The following is an 18,742-nucleotide window of genomic DNA, read 5'->3' on the forward strand; positions in this document are numbered from 1 at the left end:
AGGTTGGTCTTGTGGTTTACGGCAGTGGAGTGGGTTTCAGGAGACCTGAATTCTATTGCTGTCTTGCCCACAGACTAGCTTTGTAACTTTGGGAAAATTGCTTAATCTCTTTCTGCCTCAGTTATCCCTATTTTACAGATGGGGAATGTTGATGCTTCCTTTTCCCCACCCCTTCTATCTTATTAATTCAAACTGTGAGCTCTTCAGGGTAAGGACTGTCTCTTGCTATATGTACATATAATGCCCAGCACAATAGGGACCTCCAGTAAACTTGGCTTGAAGTTTACTGCAACTGGATTGTTTAAAATGTATGTTGCATGGGTTTTTTTGGTCCTAATCTGAGGGGTATTTTTGAGAAACTAAATTAACTTGTATAGGGTTGATGAGGAGGTAAATACATTTATCATATCCTCGTTCTTGGTTCTTATTAGACTTATTCTCATAAGTATATCCTGAAGTGAAGAATAGCATGCAGAAAGAATCTTAAAATGAGAGAGTCATGTGGCTGACCAGCTCTGTCCTCATTAAGAGCTGTCATTAAGGACTGACCATAGGGAATGTCATTCAAATAAAATGGAAGCAAACAGTTTTCCTCCAATCAATTAGCTTCGCAGATTGATTTACTAATCAGTGAGCTGAGGTATTTTGTGGCATTTTCTCAGGCATTTTGGTGCAGTTTAATTTACAGCTGATCTAGTGGATGATCTTTAATTCATGATTGTTTAAACTGAAATTGCATATAGATTATACTTCTTACTTGCCCCCTCCCCCAAACTGCAGGAGCCAAGAAAGCGTGCTTCATTGTGCTGTTAACCTCCTTGATTGTGAATATGCAGTTGCTGTTTCAAACTGGATTTCTGTTTCTGCAGCTAAATCTCTGCCCAGAAGCATGTTTGGGGGTTTTATGCTGTTAAGAAATTATTCCATTCTTCCACCCTGGGTAGTATATTTTTTAAAACAGAAGGAAGGCTATGTTTCAGGCTGAATGTTTTCTGAAGGAACAGATGTCAGCTGAAAATTCATTAGCCATCCAGTCATTCATGTATTCTGAAGAGCATGACAGAGAGCAGTTTACTAACCACTGAATAAATCATTTGTTAGAAAGAAAACTCTGATTTTCCTGAAAGTAGGTTCAACAACATCTGTTGGAGGAGTACAGCACTCTTTGCAATCTCACAGCACAGGAACTGGATGGGTCAGGAAAGCAACTACTATGGATGGAGACCTTTATTCTCTAGGTTACAAACCCAGGTTTCTAGTGACCAATAGCTGTTAACATTCCAGCCAGTTACCAGATGGTATTTGCTTGTCTCAGTCAAGTTCCTAGTGAACAGGTGTCCATAGGTTTGAAATTCTCTCAGACTGAAATGACCTCTGACACCTAAGGCAGTACACATTAATGTTTGAGGGAAAATATTTTCCCAAGGCCTTTGTGTACAGCTTGCAATCAAAATGTATTTGTATCAAATGCAGATAATTGTCACACAAAGTGGTGACTTCTTTCCCCCTCCTGTGAGAAGTTCATCACCAATTCTATTGACACTAATAAAAGTGTTGTCTTGCAGCAACAATTTAGTACATATTGGTTTATGATAAATGTTGTTTGGATGCCACGTTCTTTAGTACTGTTTACAGACCCCAGGAACCACTCCTGAAGCCCAATCAATAATTTGCATTTACCGTTTGTTAATAAAATCTAATAAAGGTGTCTAGAAAAACCTTGCTAGAAGATGAATAATGCAGCTGTATGTGGCTTAGTTCACCATCTGAGGAGCCTTAAGAAGCCTATATTCTGAGTCACAGAATTAGCTTTTTGAGTACTGATTATGCATGAAGAAAATTCCTTAGAGACTGAGGGTAGAAAAGCATAAGAGAGCCAGAGCTCTTGAGATGACAGTATGGTTTCTTTTCTCTCCCTTTGCAGCGGAAACGCCTGGCATCAAATTATTTGAATAACCCCTTGTTCCTTTCAGCAAGAGGTAAGTATTTTTTAAATGAATACATTGCTATTATGATGTGGTATTAAATATTTATTAGTTGTATTTGTTATTAATTACTTCTAGAGTACCATAGGGTGCATAGCTATACAAGGCCCCTGCCCCTTGGACTGTGCAATGAAAATGGATGATTACACTGCAAAACGAAAGTTAAAGTTAAGGGATCGTGAGGATATATAACCCTGATCCCCCAAAGCCCTGGGAAATCAATGGAAGATCAGGTTTCTAGTGTTGTAGAGGAAAAAGATGTTAAGGAGGCAGTATTGCCAATCCCAAATGTTCAAAAACCATGGGATTAGATTAAAAAAATAAATTAGGGGATCTTTTAATTTATCTTCCGGTTTTCAGCTTCTAGGAGTCACATTTTCCAGCTGTACTCTATAACTATGAGAGCAAGAAACTTAGTTTTCAAAGAAAATGCGAAATTCTCACATACTTAATGAGTCCAGGAGTTGGGGCTTTAAGGAAAACACCACACTCATGTAAGATTTTGTGATAAAAAACAAGTTGGCAGCACTGAGAGAAATTTGGAGAGGAAAAGTAATGGCTCTTGGGAAGAAGGAATAAGTGACAGGCCTAAGGAGCAGTGTGAGAAAAGGCACAGAACCGAGACTGGAATAAGGGAAGAAAGTTGAGGAGAGAGGATTAAACAGAGCATAGAAGGGAACAAAAATTGCATTGTAGGGGGGACAGCGCTGTGTAGAACTGAGGATGAGAGGCTTGAATACATTGCAGAAGAGGAGAGGAAGACTGTAAAGAGATGTGACAACAGCTACAACTTAGATTCTATTGTAAATGCACACCATAGTATTTTAGAGGTATTTTTATCCTTTTTCAACAACAAAAAAATATTTTTTAAGTATTAAGGCGCAATTAAAAGTGCCATTTTAATACAGATGCAAAGTTGTGACCTGCCTTGGTCTTTTCTTTTTATGTTGCTGATATCAAATTTTCCTTACTCTTCTTATCCAACTTAAAATTGATGCCTGTGTTTCCCTGTAAACACATGCCTAGAGAGAACAACATTAGATAAGTTACTCTGAGACCCTCAGTAAATGTCCTTGTTTCCTCTGTGTGTCCATGTTTTTAGACAGGTGACAAAGCTTCAGTGGCATGACTGTCACAAAGCTGCTTGGGATATGACACAGTTTTACCTTAATTATTAGCTATTTTAGTAAGCCCTATAACTATTCTTCCTAATACCTAAAATCCCTGTTGCTGTGCTGAACAATCTCTCCATTGTCTGTCTTTATTACATAGCTCATAGCTTCAGTTATTATATATTTGTATTGTGATATCACCTAGGAGCCCCAGTGATGGATCCTATTGTGCTAGGCACTGTGCAAACACAGAAAAACAAGACAGCCCTTGTCCCAAAGAACTTACACTTTAATCTCATTGTCTTCATTGCGTAGCTCACCACCTTGCTTATTATACCATCCTCCCTTTAAAAATAATTCTCCATTTAGATCATTTCAGCAGGTAGAAGAGGGAAAAGTGGACACTCAGGGCTTGGCTACACTTGAAATTTCAAAGTGCTGCTGTGGGAGCACTGCTGCGGCAGCGCTTTGAAGTGTGAGTGTAGTCGCAGTGCCAGCGCTGGAGAGAGTTCTCCCAGTGCTGCATGTACTCCACATCCTCATGGGGTTTAGCTTGCAGCGCTGGGAGCCGTGCTCCCAGCGCTGCAGCACTGTTTACACTGGCGCTTTACAGCGCTGTATCTTGCAGCGCTCCGGGGTGTTTTTTTTTCACACCTCTGAGCAAGAAAGTTGCAGTGCTGTAAAGCGTCAGTGTAGCCAAGGCCTCAGAGTAGGCCAACTTCATTGACAAATGCAAACCAAAAAGGATTTATTTATTTTTGAAAAACATTGTATATTTGTTAAAGAAAATAGTGTGCAGGAAACAGCTCTTCCTTTCAAAAAATGTAGGAGAGAGTGGTGCTTGTGATATTCTCAGTGAAATGTCAATTATTCAGAGTTTGTTTATTGGGAAAAATCTCTTAGCTGAAATGAGATCATGTCCCTGATGTGCATCGCCTATATAAAAAACTCTCCAATTATCCACTCCTCTGCTTATCTGAATAACATCCATATCCCCCGTTCATCTGAATAATCATAGTTTCACTGTGCTCCGTGTGTGCGCGCATGCATATAGGCCGTGCTTTGGGCATGTGGATCAAATTCTGTCTGCCAGATATATGTAAACACACACCAGATAACGTGTGATCAGAAAAGGAGAACAGGAAAGAAGTTTCCTCAGTTCTGTCTCCCTAAACCAAAGAAAGACTACTCCATCAGCTGACTTACAGGAGGGAGGAGAGACATTCTAGGGCTTTTCAGTGAGGCATTCTGCCCAAGTGTTTTGTGACTCAGCAATGGAAATTACAGACTTGGAAAAAAGAAAATTAAAGAATGATTTTTTTCCAAACAGTTTCTTGAAAAATTCAGTGTATTTTTCAACCACCTCTAAGTACTCCTTCCATCAGGCTTGGGCTATAACCATTAAAGAGTCATTTACGCGATAGACCAAAACATGACACACATTTTTGACATGAGCAATTCTGATGTTGAAGGGTTGATGATAATATAATGCCCGATCCTGCAAGGTGTTGTGCATTTTATCCATGAGTCAGAAAAGCACTTAAACACTTGCTTAACTGTAAGTCAATGGGACTACTCCTGTACTGAAAAGGTAAGCACCTGCTTAAGTGCTCTGCTGGTTGGGGGCCTGAGTGTTCGGCCTTGGAAGAGTCAAACCTTTAAAGAAGATTTTTTCCTATCTAGTTAAGTCTGGATAGGTCCTATCCATTGGAAGTTTAGGACAGACATCAATCTTTTGGTACTATGAAATGTTTTAACATCTTCAGCATTTAGAGTTTCAGGTGCCCAATTCCTAAAACCTAAATAACATGCAGCTCTGAATACTAAAATGTTAATTGGTGCTATTTCAAGTGTCACTCTCTCATGTCCACATTAAAATAACCTGCTATAATCCCCTTCCCCCTTCTTCCATCACTTGTGTCATGGCTTGACTAAAATTCATTGCACTGATGTGTTGCCCACTAACTTGTTCTCTGCCCTTCTTTCATGTGCTAGCAAATGAGGATCCATGTTGGAAGGTATGTTTAGCAAGATTTGTATATTACCACTGTCTCTCTCATCATCATGTAATACAGTGCTTGCTGTTAATTATCATAGTCTCTGCCACGGTACAAAATTGCAATATTTTCTTTCCCTTTTTTTCCTACCATTTCTGGAATCTCTCTAGTTTACCTAAATCTTTGAGCCATTAAAACAGAATTTCAGAACAAGATGAACTTACGTGCTTTCATGTTCACGGGTTTGAATTTAATACTTTGTAGAATCCATTGATTGAGAAAATGCTGGTTTAGTTTTGTGGTATTAACAAACATCTAGGAAAAATATTTACTGTTCTACTTGAGTAGATCTCTCTCTGCTAAGGTTAAAATCTAGACATTTTTAATAGTGCTTTCTAATATTGACATTTTTGGAGAGGAATTTTGAGTTTAGGATCTGATACTGGATAAAGCTGACATGAAATTTTGTAAAAATGATTTTCTGAGAGATGAAAATATGATTATAGAATATGTTTATTTCAATAAATCACTTTTTTTAATGGAAAACTAGTAGGAAAATTGAGGTTTTTATGTAATGATTCACAAACCATGAGAGCTCCAAAATCAGTCTCCCTTATCTTAAAATGTACCTAATTATATGAAGAGTAATTAACATTGCCACCATATTAGCATAGCAATTTACTACATGACATTATAACTTTGTTAATGAGACTTAGCAATATATAAAATGAACTACTGATAAAGTACTAATCAGTCGTGTGTGAGAAAGGTTGTCATAGTGGATCTGTGTGGTTTAAATCAGAAAACAACAATTAACAAACTAGAGAAGAGAGTGATGGGGGCCCTCTACAGGAAATTTGTGAGGGGGCACGTGGGAGAAAGTTGTATTCATGCTTGTTTCCCTAGCAGCTCTTCAAGGTAATGTGTGTAAGACGTGGAACTGTGCTTTTTTTCCCCCCAGAAACTTTTGCTTACTTGCTTTTACTGGGGACTTGAAGGACAAGTGAGCCATATAATGACATTGGCCCACTCATCGAAATAGAACTGCACCTGGTGATGTGTGTGTGTTAGAAGTGATAGTGACACATTCCCAGAAACAGAGTGGAATAATTATCACATTGCTGGCTGGAAACATTAGTTGATTCATAGCTGTGTTTGATTGCTGTCTGCGTGATTGTTTGATTATTTCACATTTTTTCTATTTGTTTCAACTCATTGAATTTTGCTCATTTGTTGTTGATGAGTACAAAATTGTTTGTCTTCCTTCTATAGCAGCCAGGAAGCTTTCAAAAATGAGATATTGTGTTTGAATGGTCTGTCTGGTGAAGTAGTGGCTACAAGTGCTGCTTGTGGAAAGTTACATTAAGAGTTGACTTGACCCAACCTACCCTCTTCTTCTCTTTCAGAATGAAATTCACCACGATGACCACTGTACAGCATGTAAGCGTGGCATTAACTTGCAACCATGTGGCACATGTCCAAGAGCATATCATCTCAATTGCTTGGATCCTCCTCTGAAAACTGTCCCCAAAGGGGTTTGGGCCTGCCCAAAGTGCCAACAAAAGGTAAGTGAGTTGAGGCATGTGTTTTGCAGTCATTCCAAGAAAAGAAAAAAGGAGAGAGCCTACAACAGTAGCTAAGGAGACAAGATTATCAAAAGTAATACAGTAGAACCTCAAAGATACAAACACCAGAGTTACGGACTGGCCAGTCAACCAGACACCATGTAAAACCAGAAGTAACCAATCAGGCAGCAGCAAAGACTAAAAAAAAAAAAGTCAAGTACTGTGCCTATATTGCATCTTAAAAGTAGGCACATCTGGGCTGCCTGTCCCCACCTCACCCCCATGTGCTGGGCAGCCACTTACCGCTAGGAGGTGATGAAGCTGGGGCTGCCAGCCTAAGGCAGCCAGAACCAACAAAGCAGGAGCAGTGCTGGGGTCTGCGTCACTTCCACCCCTTCCCACTCATCCCCCACCAGGAGGGGGATGCATTGTTTTTATCACCACCCCCTTTCCCAAGCCAGGAGGGAGACACGCTGTTTTCTCACTCACACACACAGCCGGGAGGGGGACAAGCTGGCAAACTCAGTCCAACCCAGGGAAGGAAGCTGCCAGTGCTGAGTTGGGAGCTCACCTGCTGCTGGAGCCTGGCCTGAAGTGTCAGCTGCTGGATCTGGAGCCTGAACTGCGCTTTGGTCATAGTTGCAAACATGTGAGACTTACGGACACAACCTCCATTCCCAGGGTGTCCGTAACGCTGAGATTCAACTGCATTGAAGTTTCTTTGGTAATTTGCTTCTTTTGTTGCCAGGTAGTTTCACAGCATTGGCCTCATACCTTACATTTTTTCCCCTTTTGATTTCATGGTATTGCATCCCTCAAGATTTACGCTGAAAGATTAAAAATAGCTGTTCGTTTCCTTTACATTTTTCTTCTATAAAAACCACCTGTACGTACAATTGCAAAGCAAGTAATTTAGTTCTTGCAGACGGCGGCGACAGTGTCGTGCACAGAAAATGCACCAGAGGAGCTGAAGGTTGTAAGGAGAGTACACCATCTTCTTTATAAGATTTATTATATGCAGCTATTGATAAACATTTTAGAAATGCAATTCTAACAGTGTTCACACAAGCCAAATGATTAGCAGCAGGTCTGTAAGAACTGTAAAACAATGTTGCTAAATTGCAGAATGAGCAGGCTTAATTTTTGTTCCTTATAATTCTCTGCTTTAGCCCCTAGGAAAAATTACTCTTTAGTTTCTTTGGAAATGTAAAAGAGAATTGCTGGTCTATATTTACATTTAGTGGAACCAGCCTATCTTCTCTTCTCTATCAAGTCCAGTATTCTATCTCCAGTGGTGGCCTGTACCTAATAGGTAGGCAAAATACCTCTAACTCTCCTGGAAATTGTGTAAGCCTGTATGAAAGGGGCTGGAGAATAATTCCTTTTGGCCCCCTGTGGTAGTCATCAAGTGTGAGATTTGAAAACCCCATCCTAGCAATTATGTAGTGACACTGTTTACAGTGAAGTAAAATAAAAGTTACAGAATTTTTCCACTGCATTTCAGTTTACAACTTAAAATTCCAATTATACCATTTTTTTGTAATAGTAAAGTAAATAGTAAAGTTTTTTTGTGGGGTGAGTGGGAAGGCGTGAATTGTGTATGTGTGTCTCTTCGTGGATTACTAATTTGTGGTGTTCTCTGGATTTATAGGTATTAAAGAAAGATGAAAATGTGCCATGGACTGGAACTCTGGCTATTGTTCATTCCTATGTTACTCATAAAACAGGTACAGAATGGCGTGATTCCTGATAAGAGGCTCTCTAGTCCCCAGTTAATGGGAGTGACTGTCTAACTCAGAGGGCATAAATTCATGTTAGCAAGATGCGTGGAAGAGCTAACGCTCCATAAGATCAGTGGTAGTGCCTGCCAGTCAGTATTACTAAATGCTTTTCATCCTACCCCCTGTTCTCACACACATCATTTTCTGTAACATTCACCTTTCAGCTGAAGTTTTCCATGGTTTCTCATGGATTGAAGATTAATTTGTTCTTTTTTAGAAAGTTTGAAAGAAAAGAAAAACTTTGAAAGACAAAAACATACATTTTTTTTTCAAATTGGAGAAAAATTCTAAAGTTGAATGAACAATTAATAATAAAATCTTTTGAATGCCTATTCAAAAACGTCAAATTGTTTTGATTTGGCATTTCATTTAGAAACTGGTCATTTGCATTCAGTACTTTGTCTTGAAACTGTTCTTATTTTTTCCAAAACAACCTTTTAGCCATTTTCTAAATTTTTGTTTTCCTTTTTTTTGGCCAAAACTGTTCACTGTATTTGACCCCCCCAAAAATGCACTTTTTAGCAAATGTACTGGTTGCAAACATTTTAAGAGAAGTTCTAATTCTAATTACACTTTAAAGTACAAGGCCAGTGTAAAAATTGCTTATGACTGAAAACATGAAACTTGGTATGAACATAGTCTTTGATAAGAACTAGTGCCTTTGCTTTAAAAAGTATTGGTTTTGATTTAATAAAGACATGACTGTCTGAAACTGTGTACCTAGCATTTGTGAGAGGAAATGTCCTTAAATGAATTTCTGTAGCCCTGAGCAGGTAATTTAATCTCTTTGCCTTAGTTTCCCTATCTATAAAATAGGGATTCTATATCCACCTCAAAGGTGTGTTGTGGACTAATGTCTGTCCTGTACTTGAACCATTTCAAAAGTGATAGAGAGTTATCTTATGTGCAACTGGAAACTCAGTTCCTCTGGCTATGCATTTTGAGATGGGACTGGGTAGACGTATGGAATGCTCTATCTAGAACACTTAATCCTATTCTCATGAGTCAGTGCAGACCGTTTTTTCAGTCTGTATCTTAATATTTACATTCTAAACCTTATTGTTCCACAGTCAAAGAAGAAGAGAAGAGAAAATTATTAAAGAAAGGCAGCGAGCTGAAGAGTGAACATAGACAGTTGGAAGAGAAAGAGAGACTTCTCAACAATGCAATTAAAGTAAGACTCCAGACTGTGGGGCATAATGTCTCCCACAGGATTGGTTATAAAGCATTTATACTTGAAAAACTGAGATTAGATGGCTGGGAAATGAGTTATGCTCACAAACTATTCATACTCAAGTGTGAATAGTTTCTTTACAAAGAAACATATATGCGGTCTCTTTGTGAGGGGTGAGCAAGATACACTGACAGGTTGAGGAGCAGGAGGCAGTGGCAGATCTGTTATTGGAGCGCTTCCCCACTCAAATGAGAAAACAAAATTAAACATATCTTCTGTCCCATTCTATACACATCAGAGCTATAGAACTGCAGTATAGCACTTCCCATCTTTCACAAGAAAGATCTGTGCATGACCTGCTCCAGTGCCAAGAGCCTGCGCATCAGTCCAAAAGCATGAGGTTAGGCAGGTATGACCATCGTCACCACTCTCAAGAGGTCTAGTATCACAGCAGTGTTCTCAGCATCTCCTACAAAAACTAGAACCAAGGGTTGCTGGAGGGGGTCACCCAAGCATAACCTGATTCCAGGTATGCGTGTACACTACTTCTACCAGTCCCTGCCACTCTAGAGAGTGTAAGCTCGAGTTTAGAACCCAAATTCCTAGCTATCATGGACATCAGGACTTACTTAAGGCATGGCTATTTGACCACAAACCTGTCCCCAAACTATAGAACTACTACTACTAAGAATTTGCTTGTTTGTTTGTAATATGGTGTAACTACATATTTTAATCTTCTTGATCCTGGAAAATTAAAGTGGCAGCTGCAATAGTAACTGGTCAGTACTTGCTCTACCATTGCAGTTATCCAGGAGAGGCATGTTAAATATTTGATCACATTTAAAACAGAGTGGAAAGAAAAGTAATAACTTATTAAAAGACATCACAGTGGGAAGTACTCCCTTTAACTGTACATAACCACCGTCAGCTCTAATGGAAACTAACACATGCACGGAGAGAGGTCTCTGTGGGGTAGAGTATTCTTTAGTGGTTAGAACAATGTAATTGGATTAGTGATTTCAGAATGAAAGAGAGTTTGGGCCAAATTCAACACGTGTGTGTGTGTGTGTGTGTGTGTGTGTGTGTGTGTGTGTGTGTGTGTGTGTGTGTGTGTGTGTGTGTGTGTGTGTGTAAAAATAATTGCTATTGAAGTCAATGGGAGTGGTGCAGAAGCAGAATTAGGCCCTTTGATTGTGAAGCATTCTCTCTTAAATGGCAATTTTGGCCTATGATAATATTTATCCAAATCAAAGAGGTTTCTGAGGTTTAGATTAACTAAAAAAGTAAATTACCAATTGAATTAAGTGAAAACCCCATACACACCACGTGTGACAGTGATATTGTTATAAATTGCAGACCCATGCATTTATTATTCACCTGGGAATACTTCACCTGCCCTCTAATCCATCTCCCCCAGGGTTTATTCCAAAATCCCAAACCTCTGAACAGCTACTTTTTTTAAAAAAAGAAAAAAAGTCAAGTAAGTGTTTCCTGCTTCCCAAGAACTGCAGAATGTTCTTCTCTAAAACTATTCTGGACCAAGGCCCATGAGAGACAATATGCAGACCTGGACCAGTAACTGTTTTGGGTTTCATGACCTATTGGAAAGAGAAACAGGAGCTTTCATCCATTAAAAGCCAGAAATTCCCTTCCCAGTAGGATAAGGCTTCTGTTTCTAGCCATGGTAGAACATTAAATAGTGGCCCTTCAACTAACATTTTATACCTGAAAAATAGTTGAGGTTTTCTTTAGCAGTTTACTGGCATCCTTGTTACTAAGTTGCCTGGCTTTAGGTAAATGGATTTAAAACAAACACCATTTTATTTAGTCTCCCTAAAATGGACTGTAAATATGTGCCACATACAAAATACATCAGAGTGTAGTTTGACCTGAAGGTTTTACTGAAGTCATTTGGGAAGACTTACAGTGCTTATTGATGGCTTTGCCACTTTCAAGTCATGTGGCCATTGTAAACCCATGCCAACAAAATCTGTAGACTGCCATTACACGATCATGTATTCTTCCTGTCTTTCAACAGGATATGGTCAAAAGTGCCCTCAGTATATACTTGATCTTAGATGAATATTGTTGCTAAGACAAGTGAGGCACTATATGCACCAGTGGGTATTACTCCATTAGTTTCTTGCTTGTGTTTCTGCTATCCTCAAAGGAGAACGTAATTGGTTTGAGATGGACATGTTCTCCAGACATGTAAAGCATGTTTGGGGGGATGTTTGATGCCAATTTGAATGTATTGTAAGTCTCTCCTTCCCTCTCCCCATCTCTCTCTGTAACAGAAATGCTTAGAGCTAAAAAACAGCCTGTTAGCCCAGCAGAAAGGGACTCAGTCATCGCTGGAACGTCTCAAAACTCTCATTAGACTGATACAAAATGAGCAGATGATTCAGGTTACCATGACGACAACCACCACCTCCTCCCTGCTAACTGTCCCCTGGATCAAACCCTCATCTGCCTCTGCTGCCATGCACAAAGCCTTGCAGCAATCACAGGGTAACAACTGACAGCGCTGTCTGGGGGAAATGGAAAAAAACAAAAAAAAACTTTATACATGCGCAAAGGAGAGATTAAACCGAAACAACGGGAAATGAAGGAAACGAAAAACAATCTCATTTTTTACACATGTAGAATTTAAGCCAATCAGTCCAGTTTGTAGGTCACTGTGGTAGCAACTTCCCACAGAGCAGATTTTGCTGCAGTTTTGTATTTGCCAAGACCTTCAGTGCTTATGAGATTTGTTTTGTTATGTTGGCCTTAATGTATTTATGAATAAGAAGGAAAAGAAATAGTATGGCTGATAGAAAGTGAAGTATCCTTTTTGGAGGGCAGACAATTTTACAAGTTTGCTTTAAAGGGAAACATTTTAAATACAAAGAGTTAGTAAACGAGTAGGGAGGTAGCTGGGCTTAAAGCTGTTTGAAGGAGGAAACTGGTAATATAAAAAGAGCCGGAACTACTTAGGACTTGACATGGATTCTTAGGAAAGTGAACAAGGTCTGCCTCACTGATTCAGGTGAACTGAAGATGGGCTGTTAGACAAGAATGACGTCATGGACGCTCACAGAGCCTTTAAAACAAAAAAATCATTTTTTTCAGTATTATAGCTGAATTGCAGATATTTAAATTAAAAAACTGTATGAAGTTAGCGTTTCTAGTAAAATATTGAAGTATTTTCATGTTGATGCTTCTGTATATGCATTCTGAAGTATTTAAAGAGGTATGACTGTAAAACTCCTTACTTTTTTGCAGGTCCTTTTTACTTATTTTGCTATTGATGTATTTTTCTCATGGAGTTTTTGTGCAAGATTTAGCATAAACCATATAGTGGATAGCTTTGGAGGTAGGGTTCGGTTTTTTTGGTTATGTTTTGAACCTTTTTTTTTTTTAAATAAAAGCAAATAAAGATTGTTTTTCTTTTCTTGCCAGTACAGATAATATGCCAAAAAATAATTTTACATTTTTGTACTGCATTTTTATTGTAAAAATAGGTAACATGGAAAAAGCTGGTGGGGTTTTTGTTTGTTTGTTTGCAGGAATATCTGCAAAAATGGTACAGGAAAAAAAAAACTGCCTCAAGGGGTTGTTTGTCATATTGGATAATAGCAAGAATTTAGGGGGAGGGTTGGACTGTGGAAAATTAAGGGTTTGCTGGGTTTTTGGAAACTTAATTCCTTTTTAAATTTTACTGATTTGTAACACATTTGAAAATGTTTAGCATTAGTCTGAGAAAATCCTAGAGCTCCTGCTTGTTTCACTAGCGAGTCTTCCTGATACTACAAGGGTCAGTCTGGCGCCTTAGTAGGCCACAGGCCTATCCTGTAATCCTGAGGCCTACCTCGGAAGTTAGTGATGGGCAACCCCTTTTCCTCTAACAATGCAGAGTTTCACACAACCACTGATTCCATTCTCGATCCTTTAGTTACTTAGTACAACAGGTATGAAACAAAACAGAAGCAAGGAACCACTAGAGCATGACACACAGCTAGTCTCTCACATCAGCATTTGACATGGTGCCGAATGTCATTTTTTTTAAAAATGAGGGACTGGCCTTTTCAGTTGCCCATCACTGGGCAGCACATGGTCCCTTCAACCATTTTCACAACTCCGGGAGAAACTGTGCAGTACTATACAAATCTATTTTAATACACTTAACACTCAGTTGAACAAGATTTTTATATTCTTTTATTGATGAACAAAGTGAACTAAGTAAAACACAATTGTTATACATTGATTATTGTATGCCAATTATGCATTCTAATGTGGCTTGCAATGTAAGTGTTTTCAGGTTTAATGTTTTTTTTTCTTCTCAGACAAATTAAAAAAAGGAAAATATGGAAGGTTGAACATGTGAAGAATTTCTGAAGACGTGTCTTGGACTGTTAAAAGTAGTTATTTTGAAAAGGGGACTGTCCAGTGGATAGTGTGCATAGAAAAAAAGTGTTTGTCTTAAATATGCCAATGTAGTTTTACTTCTTTATGATGCATTAAACTTGACTGACAATTTAATAGTGGTGTGGATGGTGTGATATTCATTCTTTCAGAAATACAACCCGGCCTCAATCCTTCAGTCCCTTCTCGACCAAACATCCCCAGAGATCAAAGGAAACTCACAAACTTTAATGTAATCTCCTCCATCCCCTTACAAATTATATATGTTGCAGTAATGCATAGATACCCCACTTACAGATTAGGACCCCGTTGCGCTATTCATTGGTATAGTGCCTAATGAAAAAAGACAGTCCTTCTCCCTCCAGAGAGTTTACAATCTATGTAATCATTTTCCCCTTCTGCTACCTACACTCCTGTTTCTGGTTTTCTTCACCATCCGTTGTAGTACTGAGTCTCATTCACACCTTGGTTTGCCTTCACTGGTCTGTAACCTTCTTCTCTCTGCTTCTTACTTTTTGCCCCCTTTTGAGAATATCTACATCATTTCAAAGTCATCTTGCAGTGGTGCCTGCATCAATCCCTTACTTGGCTTCCCATTTCCCTGTCGTCCTCTTCCACAGCACCTGCTTGTTTTCAAATTCCTTCTATGAAGCCACATCTAAATCATTCTCACTTCCTTCTTATTGTTAGTCCCTATGCTCTGCCTTACTTGACATGTTGTCCTATGTGTTGCCTCAAACATGTGGCCATATTGTAATGTCCTTACCTTTTGTGATTGAGGTGAATGGGGGCAAGGTTCTATACAAGTGGGTAAAGTGACAGACATGGGCTGTCAATGTCACAGTTAAGGACTGGGATGGGGCCTTGTACTGAGATTATCAATTTTCTAAATGACTGAAGAAAAGATTATTGAAGGAGGAGAGAAAAAGGAAATGCTGTGCTAAAGCCCCACAAAGACATATTATTACAATAGTGCTGGCCTGCTAACAGAGTGGGACATATTATTGGCACTTCTAGGTGTGGCAGATTGGACAGGCTTGATGTTTTTCCTAGCTCTTCAGCCTCGTACTGTGTCAGTGTTTAATTTCAGGCTGTTGGGACCATGGGAATGTAGAACTATTGCACTGTTTCCAGGGATGTGTATTTTTTCCTAGGTCCATCTAGCGCAGTATCCTATCTTCCGACAGAGTGGCCAATGCCAGGTGCCCCAGAGGGAATGAACAGACAAGTTATCATCAAGTGATTCATCCCGTTGCCTATTCCCGGCTTGTGGCAAACGGAGGCTAGAGACACCATCCCTGCCCATCCTGCCTAGTAGCCATTGATGGACCTATTCTCCATGAACTTATCTAGTTCTTTTTTTAACCCTGTTATAGTCTTGGCCTTCATGATATCCTCTGGCAAGGCGTTCCACAGGTTGTGTGTTGTGTGCATGTGACCATTGCACCTCTCTAAGCCTCATTTTGGCTTCTTTGTCTGAAGGGGATACAAAGTAACTTGTGTCCATTCAAAATGAATGGAAAGTAAGTGTGGCAGTCATGTACCAACATGGTACATATAGCAACAGCTACTATTCTAACTGCACTAGGGTTGCGAAGTCACTTAGACATTTGTTTTCCTTCTGTTTGTGGCCATCTCTGTAGTATTATGACAGTGGAGCCATGCAGTGTATTCTGTCCCAAAGCAGACAGTATAGTTACATTTTTGTAACCAGATAGCATAGTTTACAAAAATACTATGGGTACGATATTACATCCGGAACCCAAGCTAAGAGAGTGTCACCTTTTATTGGCTAGTCTACATGAGACTGCTACTCTATTTAGTTCACTATGTCAAGTATTAGGGGCACATGGTTTTTAACTCTTATAGGTCCCAGGTTCAAACCCTGCTGTTGGCCCAAGCAGGGTCAGTTCTGAAAAAAAGAGTCCTGTGACACCATGGACAAAGGCACAGACTTGAAAGCAAAAACATTCCTTACATTAGCAGGCATGGCTGGTGGTTAAGGACTAATGGGGCTCAGCCACACCAATATGAGAAGTGTGCTGTGGGACTGATACACTTCAGGGTACAGTCACACCTGAAGCTACTGGGGCACTTCTGCTGGAAAAGTCATACTAGCAGGGTGTGGTTCTCAGCTACCACGCTTAACTAGGAAGGGTGGTGGGAGGAGACTAAACGTAGTGGTTGGGGTGGAAAGACCTTTCATGGTTTGGCAGAGGGGAAAGATTGGACGCAGTAGGCAGGAGTGTAGTGGCAAATAGAATCAATTGGTGAGTGAATGAGGTTATGGATGTACTCATGTTGTGGGGGGCATATGGTGACGGACTGATATTGATAGTAGGAGAGAACACTAAAGTGTCAGAGGGAGAACCACTGTATTCTCCCACCCTCCCCTGAAATGGTGCAACTTTTCCAGCCTGAATGCGCAAAGGGATAGGAAATGAAGAAGGCACCATTTTTTCTTCTTAACTTCCCTAACCCACAACCACCACTCTGAGTATCTTCTCTGAGCCCCGGTGACACACCAGGGTATGGTCTAGACCAATGTGTCACCCCTACCCTCCAACCCTGAGTGCCTGGAATGCCTAATACTAGCTCCCACTTGGACCACTCACAGTCTTCCAGCATGCAAGCCACACCCTGAGTGTCTGTGTGTGACTGCAGCCTGCCCAGCCCCACTTGGGTTAAACACTTGTTCGCACCAGCCTTGGTTATACAGGAGGGTGATCTCAACACCACCCCACCACCCCACAGTCTGGACTCTACTTTCATCCCCTCCCCCCCCCAGTAAAAGAAGATATTGGTACTGGGATATTGTGAGGACAACTCCATTAATGTTAGTGGGGTGCTCAGGTAGTACAGAAGTACCTACACAGATGGGGCCAGTCTTATCGTGTGTAAGATACAACCAAGAGTGAGGTTCCCAACCTGTTTATAGAAGATTGTAAGATATCTGCATAGAATCCCAACTCTTACAATTTTACAGGGTATTGCAAGTCTCATGCTCTTAGGTGTTTTTTTCTTAAAGCCCTAGCTCCTGGATCATGTGACTAATGTTTTTTTAAAATAAATTTCTGGCTTGAAAAGGTAGGTTAGAGTGGATCCTAAAAAGACCTCAAGTATTTAAAAGGAAAAAAAAATCACACACAAGCTCAAGTTTTAGGCCAATCTCAGGGAACGCCTAACTCATGATTTATGACACTTGAGGCTGGTAATACTGCAACCCCATCCCATTGCTACCATCAGTTTTCTTTAAAGTCCTGCATGAGGGCTCCAAGACAAAAACAAAACAACTCCAGTGACATGAGTTTCGTTACTCTACGTCACACGCAGAAATACTTAGAGTACTTTGGTTTTCTATCAGTTTGATGGCCCATTAATAACAATGAAAAAAATTTTAAAACAATGCATCTGTTACTCAGCACACTGTTCTGTATTCTGCAGGCTCTGGGTAGTTACAAAGGGGGACTTTATCTGATGTGGCTATTGCCACTCATTTCAGACTAGTCCTATTCACTTTCATCAGATTTTACCAACTGCAGCTCATTTCACCTGAAAAATGAAACCCAGGTGGCATCTGGCATCAAGCACAAGAGACTGATTGGTATAAGCAGAAAATGCCAGACTCTGCCTCTGCAAGCCACTTTTAAGTAAACAAGAGTGAATACTATTAAAGGGTAGAGCTTTTTAGTAACATTAAATTATCATGATGGAAGCTACTACACAGACTAGGCAGGCACATAAAAATTCCAGGAGAAAAAGATGGTGTTGGGCTTTGAATTTGTTGTTTGCATTTTTATTGAAGGATAGTAGGTGACTTTGTTGTTGTTCAAAAACCGCAGAAACACTGTACTTGCACTTTGATCATCAATGTTACTCATTAAGCAGTTACAGCTCAAATTTTCAATCATTTTTGCCACTTCATCTGTGGGATTTGGAAAGGACTTTCATCTCCCCCAGCCCCATTCATTCACATAGGAGACAACTCGTTAATAACAATTGCAATTCCAATGCTGTTATCAGAAGCCGCCTTGGTATTATAATGTATGGTAAGCGTTGATAAACTGAGGGGAAACTTGGGGTGGTTCATTCCTTTATGGTTGGTATTTTCCATAAGAAAAACTAGAAATGATGTTAATTAAGCACATAATCAAAATATTGCAAAGTGTTACCCAGTTACCACAGTGGCACTAGTGTCTATAGGATTCATCGTAAACTTTCAGTTACAAAGGCTGCTGGCTAGAAATCAATTCTAATAATTAAATGTCACCCTATTTCCAAAGGGTGATGGGAATTTTCAGAGGCACAAAGATCAGTCACCCAACTCTAATTGAAAGGGCCTCACTCCCCTTGGGGGTGGGGACAAAAACAAACCAACTAACCCTATAGAGTTGGCAGAGGTTGGAGGAACCCGGCTGGAAACCCAATGCACTTAAGAGCCAAGTCTAGGGCAAACATCAGGCAACCATAGGAGTTAGTGAGATTAAAAAGCCCTTGTGACCCACCCTCCTGATATTGCATCATATCATTCTAGAAGAGCCGACCGCTATTAAATGGGAACAGGTGCACAGAGACAGAGGGTGAGCTCCACAAAGAGAATGAGGCATCTAGCTGCCCACTGAGGCTCCTAATACCAACATTTAGATCTTCAAAACCTGTGATCCACTGTGACTTACTCCTGTATGTTCTTAAAGTCTCTCAGCACATACATTTCTGCCACA

The 18,742-nt window shown here is 39.9% G+C and overlaps 1 protein-coding gene across 6 annotated transcripts in view; it reads left to right on the plus strand.

Moving 5' to 3' along the window:
• LOC115638199 (PHD finger protein 21B-like) overlaps positions 1-14,138 on the plus strand; it is a 386,151-nt gene extending 372,013 nt beyond the window's left edge. For 4 of the 6 annotated variants that reach the window (XM_030539769.1, XM_030539781.1, XM_030539796.1 and 1 more), the window contains 7 exons: positions 1,925-1,979; positions 5,093-5,115; positions 6,501-6,659; positions 8,311-8,386; positions 9,511-9,614; positions 11,912-12,125; positions 13,943-14,138. In XM_030539769.1, the coding sequence (XP_030395629.1) occupies positions 1,925-1,979; positions 5,093-5,115; positions 6,501-6,659; positions 8,311-8,386; positions 9,511-9,614; positions 11,912-12,125; positions 13,943-13,983 (672 nt within the window). In that variant the 3' untranslated portion in view covers positions 13,984-14,138. Of the gene's footprint in view, positions 1-1,924; positions 1,980-5,092; positions 5,116-6,500; positions 6,660-8,310; positions 8,387-9,510; positions 9,615-11,911; positions 12,973-13,942 lie in introns of all 6 variants that reach the window. The other 2 variants (XR_003997404.1, XR_003997406.1) reach the window with 1 other exon arrangement.
• The last annotated feature ends 4,604 nt before the right edge of the window (positions 14,139-18,742 follow it).

This window comes from Gopherus evgoodei, chromosome 1, assembly GCF_007399415.2.
Source record: "Gopherus evgoodei ecotype Sinaloan lineage chromosome 1, rGopEvg1_v1.p, whole genome shotgun sequence".
NCBI lineage: Eukaryota > Metazoa > Chordata > Testudines > Testudinidae > Gopherus > Gopherus evgoodei.